The sequence below is a fragment of the Physeter macrocephalus genome, chromosome 4 (assembly GCF_002837175.3).
Source record: "Physeter macrocephalus isolate SW-GA chromosome 4, ASM283717v5, whole genome shotgun sequence".
Lineage (NCBI taxonomy): Eukaryota > Metazoa > Chordata > Mammalia > Artiodactyla > Physeteridae > Physeter > Physeter macrocephalus.
In genome coordinates, this window is record NC_041217.1 from 40,927,648 (window position 1) to 40,940,311 (window position 12,664).

General features: G+C 36.7%; 1 protein-coding gene across 9 annotated transcripts in view; it reads right to left on the bottom strand.

The window, feature by feature from the left end:
- Positions 1–12,664, bottom strand: part of ZC3H11A (zinc finger CCCH-type containing 11A) — a 43,834-nt gene that overhangs the window by 11,138 nt on the left and 20,032 nt on the right. For 8 of the 9 annotated variants that reach the window (XM_007111021.3, XM_024133862.3, XM_028488559.2 and 5 more), the window contains 8 exons: positions 10,447–10,570; positions 8,380–8,583; positions 8,141–8,257; positions 7,796–7,876; positions 6,448–6,558; positions 5,578–5,640; positions 3,846–3,944; positions 1,731–1,799 (listed from right to left, as the gene is read on the bottom strand). In XM_007111021.3, coding sequence (XP_007111083.2) covers positions 1,731–1,799; positions 3,846–3,944; positions 5,578–5,640; positions 6,448–6,558; positions 7,796–7,876; positions 8,141–8,257; positions 8,380–8,583; positions 10,447–10,570 — 868 coding nt within the window. The remainder of the gene's footprint in view (positions 1–1,730; positions 1,800–3,845; positions 3,945–5,577; positions 5,641–6,447; positions 6,559–7,795; positions 7,877–8,140; positions 8,258–8,379; positions 8,584–10,446; positions 10,571–12,664) is intronic. The other variant, XM_028488562.2, reaches the window with a different exon arrangement.

Genomic DNA, 12,664 nt, shown 5'->3' on the forward strand with positions numbered 1-12,664 from the left:
GGGATCTTCCCGGACCGGGGCACGAACCCGTGTCCCCTGCATCGGCAGGTGGATTCTCAACCACTGCGCCACCAGGGAAGCCCAACAAAATAAAATTTTAAAAATAAAAAATAAATTACTTTTAAAAAAAGAAAGAAGCCCCAGAACTGCCTGAAATCAGGCTGTACAAAAGGAGAAATCAGAGAACTAAACAAAGTTCTTGGAAAATAAAAAGCCAAGTGACAAAATAAATCCAACCTAATTAAAAAAAAAAAAAAGACAAGGCTAGTAGAATATCAGCCATCCAGAACAGGGTCAGCAAACTATAGTCCATGGGCCAAATCTGGCCATGGTCTAAATTTTATAAATAAAGCTTTACTGGAACACAGCCACACTCATTCACTTACATGTTGCAAATGGCTGTTTTCACACTACAGTGGCAGAGTTGAGTAGTTGCAACAAGAGACTGTGAACCTCAAAGTCTAAAATATTTACCATTGATCCTTCATAGAAAAAGTGTGTCAATTCCTAATCTAGAAAATATAACCAAGCAAAAGTCACAGAAAGTGAGGCAAAAAAACAAAGGAATGCAAAGTATGAAGGCAAGGTTAAGACATGTGGAGCATATGTCCAAAAGTTCCAACATCTAATAACAATTCCATAAAGAGAAAACAAAAAGAAGGGTGGGGAGGACATACTCTAAGAAATTAGAGGACTATTTCCTACAATGAAAAAAGCTAAGTCCTTAGATTCAAAGGACCCACTAAACACTGAGCATAATGAACAAAAAGATCCATGTTTAGATCTATCATAGTGAAGTCCCAGCCTAGTAGGAAGAAATAAGAGGAAATCTTCAAAGTTTCTGAAGAGTAAATTCAGGTTGTTTACAAAAGAATGTTTGACATCAGATTCCCTTTTTATGATACTTATCTAAAGATAAGGATAGGACGAAAAAGGAAAAGCACAGGCTAACACCGTTCATACATATAGATATAAAAATTTAAATGCATTACTGAATCCAGCAATAAAATATTTTAATAAAAAAGCTGGATGGCTGAATACACAAAATGTTCATTTTATTATTCTTTAAAATTGTACACAGGTATATAGACTTAGGTAGTTATATCTCACAATTTAAAAAGTCTAAAAATTAGAGTACAGGAGGAATATGATGAAGAAAATTAAAATTACTTAAAAGTTCAACACCCAGATAAAACTAATGTTAATATTTCAGTGTATCTTTTTTTCTAGGCATAGATTTTTATAAAACTGGAAATCATCTCATATGTGAACATTTTCCCTAAGGAATATGTTTCTATAATAAGAAAATAAACTTCATTCCCCACACCCCCCCAAAAAAAAGATTCGTATGTTGCCCTAAGACAAAAGCACTGTGTATACTTTCATAACCTTTTTTCGTTCAATACAAGGGGATAAGTTTCCCATATCATTATTGTTCAGAACATGACTTTTCATGACAGCAATTATTTTAGTACATAACTATCTTAATTCCTTTTTGTTAGATATTATTTCTAATTTCTGATTATTAATGCTATCATAAACAATCATTTTGTCACCTTTAACTACAAAAAGAGAACTCATTCCAGTGAGAAAACGATTACTTAAAAAGCAAACCCACAAAAAACAGAAAACATAAGCCCCAACATAACTCAAAAGGTAAACTGGAGAAAAAGCAAAGATTCTAACAGCAAGGAAAAACATATCAGGAGCTGGCATTAGAGTTTACCTACCTGCTGCCTCCTCACTGTTTAGACCAGCTGACATGCCTAATCGCTCCTTCAGAGACTTGGAAACTTGAACTGTTTAAAAAAAAAAAAAAAAAAGTTGGGGACTTCCCTGGTGGTGCAGTGGTTAAGAATCCACCTGCCAATGCAGGAGACACAGGTTCAAGCCCTGCTCCGGGTAGATCCCACATGCTGCAGAGAAACTAAGCCTGTGCGCCACAACTACTGAGCCTGTGCTCTAGAGCCCATGAGCTACAACTACTGAAGACCATGCGCCTAGAGCCCACAGCAATCAATCAATCAACGAACACTGTCTTTAAAAAAAAAAGTTGAACAGAGACTTTTTATAGGTCAAAAATCTTTTTCAAAGGTCACGAATTAGGCTTATACTTGTTTTCTAATGAAAACACTTTCCAAAAATCTATTCAGGTCTTAAAACTTTTCTTCTTCACAGTACAGACAGATCTATACAAATAATGGATTCTCTAGAGCACTTTGGAAAGCACAAAGAAAAAGTCCTTGCTTTTACATCTGAAAAGCAAAAATTACTGAATTTAAGGAAATAATTTTGTTACTGTGCAACGTTCTAAAATCTTATTGGCCTCAAAAGGTTTTTTCCCCCCCTAGATCCATCTGAAATATGCTCTTTAGTTATGAGAGTCTTCAATACGACTGATAGGCAAAAGGGAAGGAAATTTGACTGCAAAGAAAAAAAGTAACTTCTGTTTACAGCTTTCAGAATATAAGAAAGCCGCCAAACAAGAAAGTCTACCCATCAAAGCCTCTTGGGCTAGGGGAGAAGTGGAAAGAAGTATCTTATCTTCCGCAGAAGTTAAAACTAAACACAAGAAGGAAAAAACACCTTTTTTTTAAAAAGTAATTAACACCACTGTTTCACTGCAAGTGAGACAAGGGAAAAAAAATCCAACCCTTTACTTCCTTCTATAAATAAAACTTCAACTATAAAATCATTCTAACTTCCAAATATCTCTCAAATTAGTCTGCATCTCTCATACCAACTTCTAGAACACTAAATCTATGCCACTAACTCCTCTTGCCTGGATTATTTTAACAGCCTGCTAACTCATTCCTGGACAGCACTCTTATCCCCTTTCTCCATATTTTATTAGATGATGGTTCCAAAATGCCAATATGAGGATCTCTGATCCTTGTTTATAACCTTCCCATTGTTTGCTACTATCTTATGATAAGCCCAAACTCTCTAATATGGCTTAAAAGGTTCTATTATCAGCGGTCCCCAAACTTTTTAGCACCAGGGACCGGTTTCATGGAAGACAATTTTTCCCCGGACCCAGGGTAGGGAGGGGGTGGTTTTGGGATGATTCAAGCACATTACGTCTATTGTGCATTTATTTCTATTACTATTACATTGTAACATATAATTAAATAATTATACAACTCACCATAATGCTGACAGGAGGCAGAGCTCGGGGGTAATGCGAGCTATGGGGAGTGGCTGTAAATACAGATGAAGCTTCGCTTGCTCACCTGCCGCTCACCTCCTGCTGTGCGGCCCGGTTCCTAACAGGCCACGGACCGCTACCTGTCCGTGACCCGGGGGTTGGGGACTCCTGCTCTATATGACCAATCCCTTCTTCCTCTGCAATTACCATGCTCTGCATTCCAATTCTGATTCAGTCACAGTGAGTCCCTTGAACTCTGTGCCTTCTGTGTATTATACTCTCTGCCTCTGGCCCTTCAACTTTACCTGGCTAAATCATGTTTCAGGTCTAAGCTTCAACATCATTCCCTCTGGGAACCTTTCCCTGACAGATGGTGAGATTAGGTGCCCTTCCTATGTGCTCCCATAACACTGTGTACTTTCTCTGTCACAGAATTTATCACAATATATGGAAGGATTCCTATCTGCCATTATACTACAAGCTCCTGAGGTCTGTGATGGTGTTTATTTTTATCCAATGGTGTCTACCTAGAATCCAGCAGAGTAAACATTCAAATGTTTGTTGAATGAAAAATAAAACAGACACAAGAAGATAATAATCATTAACCTGAGCAAGAAGAATGACAAACCATACCTGTTAACATTACAAGAGACAAGCGTCAGGATTACACACACAAAGTATATTAGAACAAAAGTACCTTTCTTTGGTGTTCTGTCAGTGTTAGTCTCTGGAGCTTCAACTTTCTTCCCTAGCCTTTGTGCAAGGCTACGCTTTAATGGAGGATCAACGTCACCACCTACAAACAGAGAGCGGGAACTCAGTTTAAGATTTCAAGCCAATCTTTAGCAAGGTCAAGAAATACAAGCAGGGCTTCCCTGGTGGCGCAGTGGTTGAGAGTCCGCCTGCCGATGCAGGGGACACGGGTTTGTGCCCCGGTCTGGGAAGATCCCACATGCCGCGGAGCGGCTGGGCCCGTGAGCCATGGTCGCTGAGCCTGCGCGTCCGGAGCCTGTGCTCCGCAACGGGAGAGGCCACAACAGTGAGAGGCCCGCGTATCGCAAAAAAAAAAAAAAAAAAAAAAAAATACAAGCAAAAACAGACAATGTAGAATAATTCTGTAAGTTTTCTGCATTTATATGATGTGTTCATTCACTAGCTTCCTTATAACTCAATGTTAGAGAAGGAATAAAAATGTCCCAGAAAAAAGAGGTAAGGACGGAGAATGTTAGAAAAAGGAATAAAAATGTCCCAGAAAAAAGAGGTAAGGAAGGAGACAAAAAAATTAGAATGCACAAATTAACATTTACCAAATAACTAAAACTATAAATGGAGGATTATAAACCCTGATTAAAGCTGAAATTCAGGATTAGGAATATGTGAAAAAAAAATCTTCATGCACAAAAAAAATCTTTAACTGGCCAACTGTTGAATTCTAGGTTGATCTGTGATTAAATACAACTGGATGATTAGGAGGACAGCAAAAGAACCATAAAATTTAAAATTTTCCAGGGACATGAAGACTCCAAAGGCCAAAGAGCCCTTTTCTTCAATTCCAGATAAGAAATCTAAGGTTATGAAAGATGCTGTATCTTACCCAAGTCACCAATTAGTGACAGAGCCAGGACCTGAACCAAGTTTCCCGACTCCTGGTTTGTTGCATTACACTGGTCAATACAAGCTGTTTAAATGTCACAAGTTTTTAAAAACTATTCTTTGGATCACTTGACTGAAGGTAGAACTTTAGCAGGGTCGCATAAAAACTTTAAACACCCTACAGAGAATGTACTTTTCTCTCTCCTCTTATTTGTAATTTAAATATACAACCCCAAATCACAAAGTTTATTACACATATGCTGATATTAAAATAGATTATTTCCGTAATTTTTTACCTAAATTTCTCAGGCAGCGAGAATGGTATAAAACAAAACACAAAACAGATAAGATTTCATATTCATAAGCACATTTTAAAGGAGTATGAAGGAACCTCTGAAGTCAGATAAGATTCTCAAAATAATTATTTTGAGACAGATACACTAGGGTCAGTACACAATAATTCAGTTACATGGTAAAATACTTCCCTAAGTATAAAATAGCACTAATAAATGCAAGGACTGAATTTATATTAACTGGACACTTTGTTTTCCCTCTAAAAACTCAAATTTCAATTTATCCATAGAAACAGATATTCTTTACTCTTTTTTAAACCGAGTACCTTCTAAAAAGTTGGTCACAATCTAATTAAAACACTATAAATTTGTATAACTTCACACCTGTCAAAAACATGAAGAGATTTTATACATGCTTTCAGCCAGAAATACAAGGGAGTTAATATCAATATTGACAGGGCATTTGTATAAAGAGAATTTTGGAGGAGATATGTAATGCACAAACAAGCAGAAAACAAAGGATATGCTCAAAACTTATCTCACCTCCTAAAAATCTTCGTTTCCCCAGTCTCTCAGTTAGATTCAATCTTACCAAAGGTTCTTCTCCTAAAATGGCAAAAACAGAATTTCTCTACCATTAGCCAATTTTTCCGTATTCAGTAACTACTAATGGGTACAAAGTATGCTCTGATATTAAAGCCTCTTGGAAATCAGATCTCAGTCTTAAGGAAAACTACCCACATTAAAAGAAAAAAAATCAACCTATTAAATAATAATTTAAATAACCAAATGCACAGCCCAAAGGGAAGCAATAGCACAGTCCTAATTAATAGTAGCCAAGTACACAAAGACAAGCTGTGTCTAACCAATTGATTATAAAACCCAAGCTATACTTTTGCTTGTGTACTTCCATATGTTAAATGAAATCATACTTTACTCCACTGCTAACTCTCCTATATAACGTTCCTTGATCACCCCAGGAAGAAGTGAGATCTCTTTCCTCTGATTCTTTGTTGTCTGAATGGTACATTTTAATGTATCTGCATACTATAATTACTTGTGTCATATTCCTTATCAGATTTAAAACTATTAAGGGAAAAGACTTTTACATTTTTCTATAACTTAAAAGGTTTATTACAGTTCTTTACTTACAATGGACAGTCAATAAATTTGTTGGATAAAATAAACAGTATATGTAAAAATCAAATACAATACATAATGTGAGAGCTGCATGATTAAGAATTTCATCTTTTTAAAAAGTAGGGTCAAATGCACTAATTTTTCATCATTCTATCCAATCAACATACTGAAGTCTCCCTGCAAATCCACCAATATACCCAACCCAAGCATTTTGCTCTCCCAGTCATTTAAAAGTAGTAGGCTGACACCTCTTAAGACCTACCTATACCTCACCTTGTTTGTTGGACAGAGTTACTGTCCTCACCACAGTCCGGACATTCTCTTTTTCAGGACCTGGAATGGGCTGTGGTTGGAGTAAAAGACTGGAAGCTCCCGAAGAACCTTCTAAATATAGAGAGTCAAAGAACAGTAAATAATTTATGGAAAATAAAGCTATCAGAGGTCAAGAAATTCTGTTTTTGAGACCAGGAAATCCAACACAGACCACGGGACTACAAGTCAATCAGTTTTTCTGTTCCTGTTTGCCTACAGTGAAATGGAGTAGGGAAAGGGGAGATAATCTTATTCTTTATCTGCCTTTGGCACAATGTGAAAGTAAAATATAAAACTGTTTTGAGTGACTCAGGCACTCAATGTACTTTTATTTACTAGGAAGGCTAACATTATTCTAAAGTTAACCTCAGAAGCACATCAGCTATTAAGTGTGTCAATTCAATCTTTTCCATCTCTATTCAATCATCTGCAAAACACAACTCCAAAGTTGCTACGCAACAATCTTTAGCAAGAAGGCACTTAGAACCAACCATTTGATTCTCTCTAAATACATTTCACACTATATAATTTTTAGGGCTGGAAATATATATCGACCAGGCTAAGGCAAGCACCAGAAGAAAATCCTAGCAGCTCTTGAGGAAGAATTCACCTACTACAAAATAGACTTTTTCCTCTTTTAAATAATAGTTTAGGGAATTCCCTGGTGGTCCAGTGGTCAGGACTCCATGCTTCCACTCCAGGGGTCACGGGTTTGATACCCGGCTGGGGAATTAAGATCCCACAAGCCATGCAATGCGTTCAAAAAAAAAAAAAAGCTTATATGCTATTCTTTAGAGTTATATTTCTCAAAATAAGCAAACAAGTTCTTTCAGGTTCTTCGTTGTATGTGCCTAGCTCTGAACAGTTAGGGACTGAAACAGCTGCAACGGGTTAAAAAAGCAACTGTGATTTAAATAAGACTGTGTTTTACTTCAAAGAAGCCACAAAAATCAAAATGTATTTGCTCATTTTGGTTGGTGTCAAGTGTCCTTATTATCAGAAGTATCTTTTTTTTTTTTTTTTTTGGCTGCATTGGGTCTTCGTTGCTACAGAAGTGTCCTTTCTATTCTTCTCTAGCAACATTCAGTCCTCCGTGTCAGGATTTCCCTGGTGGTCCAGTGGTTAAGACACCACGCTCCCAATGCAGGGGGCCTAGGTTCCATCCCTGGTCAGTGAACTAGATCCCACATGCATGCTGCACTAAGGAGCCTGCCTGCCGCAACTGAGATCCGGGGGAACCAAGTCAATAAATTAATTAATTTATTTATTAAAAAAAAAATCCTCCATGTCAAAACTCCTGAAAACTCACCACCTTGCTTCTTTGATTTTTCCTTCATTTTCTTTGATTTAATTTCTTCAAGAGTTTTTATCCCAAAATTCAAACATTCACCTAGGAATGCAAATAGCAACCACATGAGGAACCAGCACCATTTCACCTTTGCATTTTATTTGTACACAGCTGGCATTCAAATGTTTGTTCAATGAATAAGAGAAATTGTGTGTATGTGTGTGTGTGTGTATAATGGGCGCAAGGAAGATGGAGGTGGTGGTAATCATGAACTAAATTTCAAAGGTATTTAAAATAGTCTGGACTCACTCAACAGTGCTGTAAGATTTATGAGCAGGAACCAGCATCAATATAGCCTCTTCTTACCTTGTTTTAAATTGACCCCAGGTTTCCGGGCAGAAGCCACTCGTAATCCATTATGAACTTCAGGAGTTGGTTGCAGGGTAGGTGTTTTGGTTTCGTCACCTTCCTCAGAAAACTGATCTATGTTATCAAAATTTAAGGCAAATTTCCAATTAAAAACAGGTCTAGAGCTTCAAGTCTGATTCTAATTCACTAAGTTACCCTGATCATTTACTTGCCTTAAAGAAAGAGCTAAAGCTTACCATCATCATCTTCATCATCATCTGCAGCATTGATTACCACTGGTGGATGTGTAGGGCTAGGAACATTTTCTGAACTTTCTGCTTTCATAACACTTCGCAGCTGAGGAGAGGGATTAGACTGGACAGATAATTTGTTTTGTTGAACTGTGAGCTGGCTAGCCTTCACTTCCTCTTCTGGTGACTCAGGCACAGTAGGCAACGCAGCTAGACATACAAAGTTAGCCATAAATTAAAAATAGAAGATACAGTCCCAATTCATCAAAAATCTCTGACAGAACAGTACGGAGGTTCCTTAAAAAACTAAAAATATAACTACCATATATCCCAGCAATCCTACTACTGGGCAAATACCCTGAGAAAACCATAATTCAAAAAGAGACATGTACCACAATGGTCATTGCAGCTCTACTTACAATAGCCAGGACAGGGAAGCAATCTAAGTGTCCACTGACAGATGAATGGATAAAGAAGATGTGGCACATATATACAATGGAATATTACTCAGTCATAAAAAGAAACGAAATTAAGTTATTGGTAGTGAGGTGGATGGACCTAGAGCTGCCATACAGAGTGAAGTAAGTCAGAAAGAGAAAAACACATACCGTATGCTAACACATATATATGGAATCTAAAAAAAAAATGGTTCTGATGAACCCAGGGGCAGGACAGGAATAAACACATAGATGTAAATAATGGACTTGAGGACACGGGGAGGGGGAAGGGTAAACTGGGACGAAGTAAGAGTAACACTGAAATATATACACTACCAAATGTAAAATAGATAGCTAGTGGGAAGCAGCCGCATAGCACAGGGAGATCAGCTTGGTGCTTTGTGACCACCTAGAGGGGTGGGATAGGGAGGGTGGGAGGGAGACGCAAGAGGGAGGAGATATGGGGATATACGTATAGCTGATTCTCTTTGTTATAAAGCAGAAACTAACACACCGTTGTAAAGCAATTATACTCCAATAAAGATGTTTAAAAAAAAAAAATCTCCAACCACCTATCATAAGTTTGGTGATTTTCTTTGAGCATTATGTCCTTTTAATTTATGTCTTTTAATTAAAATTTTAATCTAATTTTTAATTTCCCCATTTTCCCAATTAGGTTTTAAACTCCCAGGGAGGGAAAATGTGGCTTTCAGCTAATAACTATTCACTGCACACAAACACACTCAAAGTGGGTGCTCAAAACAGAGACTAAACAGGAAGCTGGATGCACAGTAACTATTTACAAATTCTAGACATTAAATTTTAATACTGAAATTCTAGGCTTTTTGATCAAGAAGCAGCTTTTTAAAGAGATAGCGGGCAATACTTCTGAATTAAACCAGAAAGGAGTGAGCCATTTTTCCCCTTAAATAGAGATAAAAATATATATCCATCAAATTTTAATCACATAGCAGATGTGGCTTTTAAATGGCTGATCACTCCGCTAGGAAATTACTTTAAAAGGACTTTAGAAATAAATACTAGCTTTTGGCAGAGTGTAAGTTTCATTTTAGATTACACCCTAGAGCAGGGGCAGGGTTAGCAAATGTTTTTCTGTAAAGAGGTATATAGTAAATATTTTAGGCCTTGTAGATCTTGTCTCAACTACTCAACTCTGAAGCAGTAGCACAAAATCTGGCCAGAGAAAATATATAAACAAATGGGCAGGGCTTCATTTCAATAAATCTTTATTTTACAAAACAGCTGGAAGACCAGACTTGCCAACACCCCTGGCCTGGAGGATCAAGTTTCTTTTGAAAATCTCTATAGATATGATACGAAAATGGGAAATGAGGTAATAAGCTATAGTAATCTAAACTATCTTGCCAAGAAACATTTGTGAAGCAGCATGGATTTTGGCAACAAAGTTTTAATCGTGACTGCTATTTTACTGGCTTATGACTGTGTACAAGTCATTTAACCTTAATAAAGTTCAATTCCCTCATCTGTGAAGTGAAAATAATACTGCTCTCACACAAGACTAAAAGAAGGCAATGTTTATAAAGTACTCTGTACATTGTGCATGTAGGTGTTCATTATACAGTAACTATTCTTTTAAAATTGAAACGAATCTCACTTTTGCTTGGAGGTAGGAAAAGGCCATCAACAAAACGTCCTCTGTTGTGATGAAAAGCACAGTTTAGTTTCTGACATCCCACTGGCTGATTTTCCCAGTAACAAGGAATCTCACTGCGTTTTTTCTGTAAGAGGAAAAACACATTGTTTTCAAGTAAAAAATAGTGTGACCTGTATTAATTTGGTCATGTTTTCTGGACAAAGTTTATACAAGCTTAAAAAATCTGAGGCATGTGAAATGATTGTGAGTATGAGGAAGAAGGGTTGCTGAAAGTAACATATTCTAGCATGACAGAGAGAGGAAAGGAGCAGGGAAGTAGTCTGCTATTCTTTCCTCCTTTTGCCCTCATCCTTGAACTCCTAAATGTCTACATTTAATTTAGAAAAGCAGGGTAATATAGTAGGTAAGATTATAGAATCAAAGATAAGAGTCAGAACCTCTATTATGTTACTTATTGACCATGTGATGTCAAATAATTTAATACTTCTTAGTCTCACTTTCCTCAGCTATAAAATGGGAGTAACAGTAGCTATTAATTAGTTTCTCATAGAATTAAATGAAATAATGTACATGAAGCACTTAGCACACAGAAAAGACTCAATAAACTGCAGTTATTATTTGAAGCTGAGAGTTCAAGACTTGGAAAAATTCTTCCCATTCGTGACTTCTAAAGGTTCATGTAACACACTAGGATGGCATCTTTCCTTCCCAAGCTACCTCACTCTTATAAAGGGGAACAAGAAAAACAAGAATACCGGTACATCTAGAATGATTTGCTGGATAACAGGATATATGTCCAGGAGAAACACATACATAAGTTCTAATACACACATTAGATGTATATAAATATTCAAAGAACACTATTTGTAACAGCTCCAAAATGGAAACAGACCAAATGTATATCAACACTAGAATGGATAAATACATTGTAGCATATTCATAAAATACAATGCTATCCAGTAATGAGAGGGAATAAACTTAACACCATGGGTGCAGAACAAAAGAAGCCAGACACAAAAGAGTACATACTGTATGATTCCATTTATGTAAAGACCAAAACAGGCAAACTCCTCTATTGCAGAGTAGTCAAGACGGTGATTAGTTTTGGGGGTGTGGTGAGTGACAATGAAGAGATAAAGGGGGAAGACAGAGTGTTGGAAATGTTCTAATTCTTGATCAGGGTGCTGGTCTAGTAAGTATATTCACTTTGTGAAAATTCTTCAACTTGTAAGATTATGATATGTACATATTTCTATATATACTTTAACAAATAGTTCAATAAAGAAAAAGAAAAAAAAAGACGTGATAAGCACTTCTGAAAAGCAACTAAATTCTGATTAATAACCTGCATTATGTTGTATCTCTCATAATAAGCAGCCTAAGGATTAAATTTCCGGGAAAGAACAGAAGCACTACACTTCAGAAATTTTTAAATATGGAGGAAAGAAACAGAGGAACAAATGACCATTACAAAAAGATCCTTAAACGTATCAAAAAGGGCAAAGATCCCAATATCTACTATATTGGGAGATTGATAATTTGATAATACACTGTGTTGGTAGGGATGTGGAAGAATCATGGAGTCCCACATACTGATAATGAAAATATAAATTAGCTCGACATCTCTGAAAGGTGACTGGGTAAAAACTATGTAAAAAATTTATGTCCTGCATTTACTGCCACATATTTTTTAAAAGTATAGCAAATAACTTTGCCTCTGAAAAAACTGGATAGTATTTATTAGTCTCCTGTTACACTTAAAAGATAGGTATAATAGATACCATTGTTTTTTAGAATAACAACAATTATTCTATTACTCCTTGAGGCAGAATCTAATGCCAATCTTCCTTGCTCCTGGATTTGTGTTTGCTTAAGTTTTTACTTCTTTCCTGAAAGCAATCTTCAAATTACTGGATGACTACTGTGATAGCATCCTCCTTATACAGGAGTCACATGACGTTTATTTGATCTGTTTAATACTTTTACTGAATTTTGTTTCAAAATAAAAAGTAATACATAAGCAATGAGGATGACTTGGAAAATAAGATTAATGCCTGTTAGGCCATTACCCAGTGAGAGTCACTTATTTTGGTATAGAATTCTTTTTCTTAAAAAACAAAAACAAGGGGCTTCCCTGGTGGCGCAGTGGTTGAGAGTCCGCCTGCTGATGCAGGGGACAAGGGTTCGTGCCCCGGTCCGGGAAGATCCCACATGCCGT